This window comes from Montipora capricornis, chromosome 4 (assembly GCF_036669925.1).
Source record: "Montipora capricornis isolate CH-2021 chromosome 4, ASM3666992v2, whole genome shotgun sequence".
NCBI classification, from domain to species: Eukaryota; Metazoa; Cnidaria; class Anthozoa; order Scleractinia; family Acroporidae; genus Montipora; species Montipora capricornis.
The window spans coordinates 19890834-19895833 of NC_090886.1; the positions used below are offsets into that span (position 1 = coordinate 19890834).

The following is a 5000-nucleotide window of genomic DNA, read 5'->3' on the forward strand; positions in this document are numbered from 1 at the left end:
ATGTTGAATTTTGGCAGAGATTTATTAAACTCCATAGAAAGATACACTCCACTGGTCAGAACTGCATTGGTGGAGCTGTAAGATGTATTTGTGACTGGTTAAATTTCATTTCAAGTCAAAATGATTTTAACCTAGGTTGATTTGTAATTCTTTGTCTCTACTTATGATACTGAATACCATGATACAAAAAGGAATTGCAATTCAAGCTAGGTTAAATCATGTTGACCTGAAATCAAATTTAATCTGTGACATATAGGTACATATACAGGTTGCATAACACATATTTTTGAAATTCCTGTATGATTTTTGTCATCCTCCACAGCATTTGCTTGCTTTCAAAAGCATCAGAGTTTGGTGAAGCTGGTGAAATGGCCGAGAAGTGGCTTAGTTGTGAAAAGAATTTCCTCCACCAAAAATATCTCAGAATAACGGAACTCTACATCAACTGTGTTTTGGTTCCACAAGGATTACACAGAAAAATTGAAACTTTTTTGGAAGGAAATAAGGTTCTCACTTCACAGCAAAAGCAGGTGAGAATGTAAATGTTCATTATGTATGCAGTATAAAATTAAGGTCAATGCCATGATTATACCATTTTCGGTATGATAAACAAATAAATATGAAATATACATGTAGATTATTTAGTTGTAAAAGATGTTTGGAGAGACTAGTAAAAATATACCATTACTCCAGTCTACCCTAATCCCTCTTCAATGTGGGAATGTTTTGGGAAAGTCATTGTTATCACAGAAAAACTTTGAATTTTTTGACCAAGTAAATATGGGAGAGATTTCATAAAAGGAAGTTCGGTGAATGGTATTTTTGTGACCAATACATGTACATTATTTTGCAGTTGCTTACATTCTGTTGGCTACTCTGTGACCTCAATAAACACTGCGTTGCATATCTTGTGTTAATAACATGGTACCAACATGATCACCTTACAGCCTTTGGATTGCTAGTAGTACTGCTACAAAACCAGCAGAAATCTTTCTTCTTCGTACTTCAAGTAATGTACCCAACATGAGAATCCAACTTCTTTGGTGTTACAGTATTCTCTTGTTAACAGGAGTGGCTAACAACTAATTTTTTTCTATTTCATCTCACATGTCTGGAAATTCAAGAATCCTCTATTTCTTTGTTACAGTAGCCTCACATGCAGACGTTCTTAACGCTTCTTCACACGTTCCTCCCCTCCCCTGCTGAAACGAAAAACCACTTCCGTTTGCCCTCTATTTAAATCAACCAATCAACATTGACTAAATACAATCATAACAGAAGTTTACATTACACTTGAATAATAATATTCTACAACACAATAATTGTGTTGTAGATAGCCAATCACGTGCTGCGAAAGAATGCCATACGAAACAAAAGCTTATTCAAAACTGGAAAACGGCCTCCAAGGTTGCTGCCTAACGGTCGCTCGGTTGCCTGGGGTGCCTTATTTGCGAGTGCGGGCAACCAAATTTCTGAAAAAGTAGCCCGAATGGGTGCCTTACTTGATTCATCCTCACTTTCTTGTAAATATGATCCCTGCTGGTATTAATTAATTCTGGGCTCTTGAAAAAGTGACTCGGGTTACTAACTTTTAATATTTCTTGTCAATTTTCTTAGGCAGCAGCCTTGGCCTTTGATTAGTCCATAATCCATGAACGGAGGTGGTTTTTCGTTTCAGCACATGTTTGTGAGGGAGGAACGTGTGGCGAAGCCCTAAGAACATCTGCATGGGAGGTTATTGTTACAGATCCTTACATCAACTTTTAATCTTAACATGGCTGTGATACTACATTAACCTGAGTATCAGGCTTTTCTAATTTTTTTAAGGAAGGAGCACAAAAGAAAAGCCTTTCTCTCCCCCCTCCCTTCCCCCCTTCCCTTAGAAAGGCCTGATGCTCAGGTTAATACTACATGTTTCCTAACCTTTATCAGTCTATGTATCTCATTGTTTGATATGGCCTATCAGTATTAACAAATTGGACTGGCAGGGCAGGAAGGGGAATACAATAATATTATTAAAGTGATTGGCAACCCAGCTTTGATTTCACTTGTGTTTGGCTTTACACTGTTATTTCTTGCGCTACAATTGGACAATGCTTAAATTCCACAAATAAAATGCTTACACTGATGGACAAGTTTTGCGTGGCAGCGTAGTGACTCATTGTGACACCGTGTTATCTTAAACATTGAGAGTTACTGTAACAGAAAAACAATTAATTTTACCATTAATTGTATTGGCAAGAAACGGTTGTTTATGTTCATGTTAGTCATTTTGTCTTCATTTAATTAGGAATACAGTTCACGTCAAGTTAAGGCTGACTCTTGTGAAGACACGGCAGCTCAGTGCAATGCCAAAGAGAAGCAAGGTAGCACTACTGTCAGAAGGAAAACACTCTTAGCAAGTAAGCATTTGTGGTTTTCATGCCATACATTATTATGTCCTTTGGAAACATTGTTTAACTTTACTCAAACAGCAGTTGAAAACAGAACTGGTTCTATAATTGTGGCTTTCTTCTAATCAAGAGGGTAATGCCAGTTGAAAAAAGAAGAATACTAACCTTAAGCCTCGAAGAGGTTCCCCTTTGACGAGTCAAATCGTCTTTACATCTATAAGGGGATCTTTCCTGAAGTCATTGTTTACGTTTTACTCACAGAAGGCATCATGCTTTTTGCAAATTGACTTCAAAAGGTAAAAAAAACTTGTTAAACTCAGCTACATTAAATATCAAATTTGAAGCCTTTTAGCTTCGATAACGAGCCAGTTATTAGGCCATAGCCATCAAAAACTCAAAAATTCGTGGGTGGCCAAAGCGCTAATGATTCCATACCTTCTTTGTAAGATTTCGAATTTTCAAAGCAATATTGCTCAGAGATGATCTGGTATATCATGGTCACGTTTTCAGAGATAGCTCATTATGCAATGCAATATTTAGTACTTCATTCTTGGCTGATTGATTAGAAAACAATAACCTTGTGCTAATAAGGCCAAAAATGTAAACAGAGATTCCCTTATACAGTAAGTGGCCCCCTTAGGAGTCATTAGGTGAGGATGACAGGGTTAGGCTTCATGGAGAAATTACCTCTGGCATCCAAAGGACATCTGAAGCAAGATATTGACCTAGTGAGACAGTAACCGAGTAATTTTTTAATGTTACCATCTGCACAAAAGTGAGGACCTTTCAGATATCAATTTGAGATTTGCTCTGGTTCAGGTGCAGGAGAAGTTTCCAGTCAGATGTCAGCTGAAAAATTTCTTTATTACCGTTTATTTCAGGAAATGATTATTTGACTATCTATCCAAGCTGGGTTGTGTAACTGCTGCCCTTTTTATCTTCAATTATTGTAGCTCATTACTGCGAATCCGCTTTTTTGCGTTCGATCGAATGAGAACGTGTCCAAATTTTGTTCAGATTGCCATTTGGGTGATTGTGTGGTCTTACCAAAAGGAATCGAGATTTTTCTCTGTAAGGGGTCCCGAAGATTCTTTTTGTTGTTTGCAGGGGGACCCTCGCTTGGAATCTCGCACGCGTATTGATCTCGATCTGATGACTGTCTCTTTTTGTCACATTTTCCAGCTTGGAACCCTATGGAAACACAGGCCAGGCGACTGTCGAACACACTTCAATAATCCGAGATTACTACTAGTTATTCTAACTTCTTGATGTTACTATCTTTATTGGTAGCTCCAACTCCTTGGTGCTATATAAACAGGTTTCTACCCACAACTCCTTGATTTGCTCTTACGGAAGGCAAATAATAGGAGTGTAATTTATGTGGCTATATTTGATGTTTGTTTTGTACACGTGGTACCTTGACAGGTGTTGGCTTCAGCATAGTGATAACAAGAATGTTAGCAGTTTACAGAAACCTCGAAAGGCGTTTTCGCTTGAACCTGTCCATTGAACACCGGAAGAAATTCATTACAATTCTCAGAGTTTTGATTCTTTTGTTCTTCATTTATGCCTTGGTTCATGCAGCAAGTTGGTCTGATCACGGTGAGTATACCTGTCGTGCAATTTCTGCTTAGCTGCGGGGTTAGTTGTGCATAACAAGTTTTTCACCAATCCGCTAAATCATCGCGGCGTAGAGAGTTCTAAAACGTACATTTACATCTACATGTTCCAGCACTCGGCTGATTCGTTTTTTGACTTATGGCTATTTCTGCTTAGGTGGCCTCATACACCATAATCACTGCCAATCCGGCCACTTCTGCTGGAGAGAACAGGACAGCCACAACACCGGGGACTTCATCCCCTACTATTCTCGAATATTGTGTGGGTTCTTTACCGTTTCACAGGGAACTTATGAACATAGAGGATATATGTGAGACGGGGCCTACGGTTTAATGTCCTTATCCGAGAAGACGTGAAAGTCTGACCATTTGCAGATGTCATTACAAAGGCAGCACTTCCGTCTAAGTTATTTTAAGATCCTGATTGTTGATCCAGCCAGGGTTAGAACCCGCGACCTGCCGCATAACAGCCCGACTCTCAACCGAGCCACCAGCGAACTCAGAAACTGAGTATGGTTATGTCCGTTACTGCACAGTCTTCTGTCAGCTTCTGTTATTATCTAAAAGGCTTCCAATGGATTATAATTAATGCTATGAACGCGCGTTGGGTATGAGTTGGCTATAACCGGTCTCATATCCAACAAGCGCAAATGGAATAATAGTTTTATTAAATTTCATCAAATTCTGAACGTGTCAGCTGTTTTTTCCCGGGAAATTTTCCTTCCCGCACGCAGTCAGAAAGCTAGAAAAAAATTATCCGAGGTCGAAAATTTAATAGTTAATGGCAACCCTCATAAGTGAAAAAATGGCGCGGTGATACTTGGGAAAAAAATCAGGAATCGAATCTTCAAGGTTAAGGTATCTCTCAAACATGTCTGTTTTTCGTGCGAAACGTTTACAAAGCAGATAGGTAATATGATGGTGAAGACAACTGGCACCAGCTTTGTCGACGCTCCACTGTTAATAGGTCGCCAACCCAAGACGACTT

The 5000-nt window shown here is 38.9% G+C and overlaps 1 protein-coding gene across 2 annotated transcripts in view; it reads left to right on the top strand.

Moving 5' to 3' along the window:
* LOC138045725 (peroxisome assembly protein 26-like) overlaps nucleotides 1-5000 on the top strand; it is a 13735-nt gene that overhangs the window by 7019 nt on the left and 1716 nt on the right. Inside the window, exons 3-6 of one of the 2 annotated variants that reach the window (XM_068892316.1) lie at nucleotides 323-530; nucleotides 854-1009; nucleotides 2291-2402; nucleotides 3819-3995. In XM_068892316.1, the coding sequence (XP_068748417.1) occupies nucleotides 323-530; nucleotides 854-1009; nucleotides 2291-2402; nucleotides 3819-3995 (653 nt within the window). The remainder of the gene's footprint in view (nucleotides 1-322; nucleotides 531-853; nucleotides 1010-2290; nucleotides 2403-3818; nucleotides 3996-5000) is intronic. The other variant, XM_068892317.1, reaches the window with a different exon arrangement.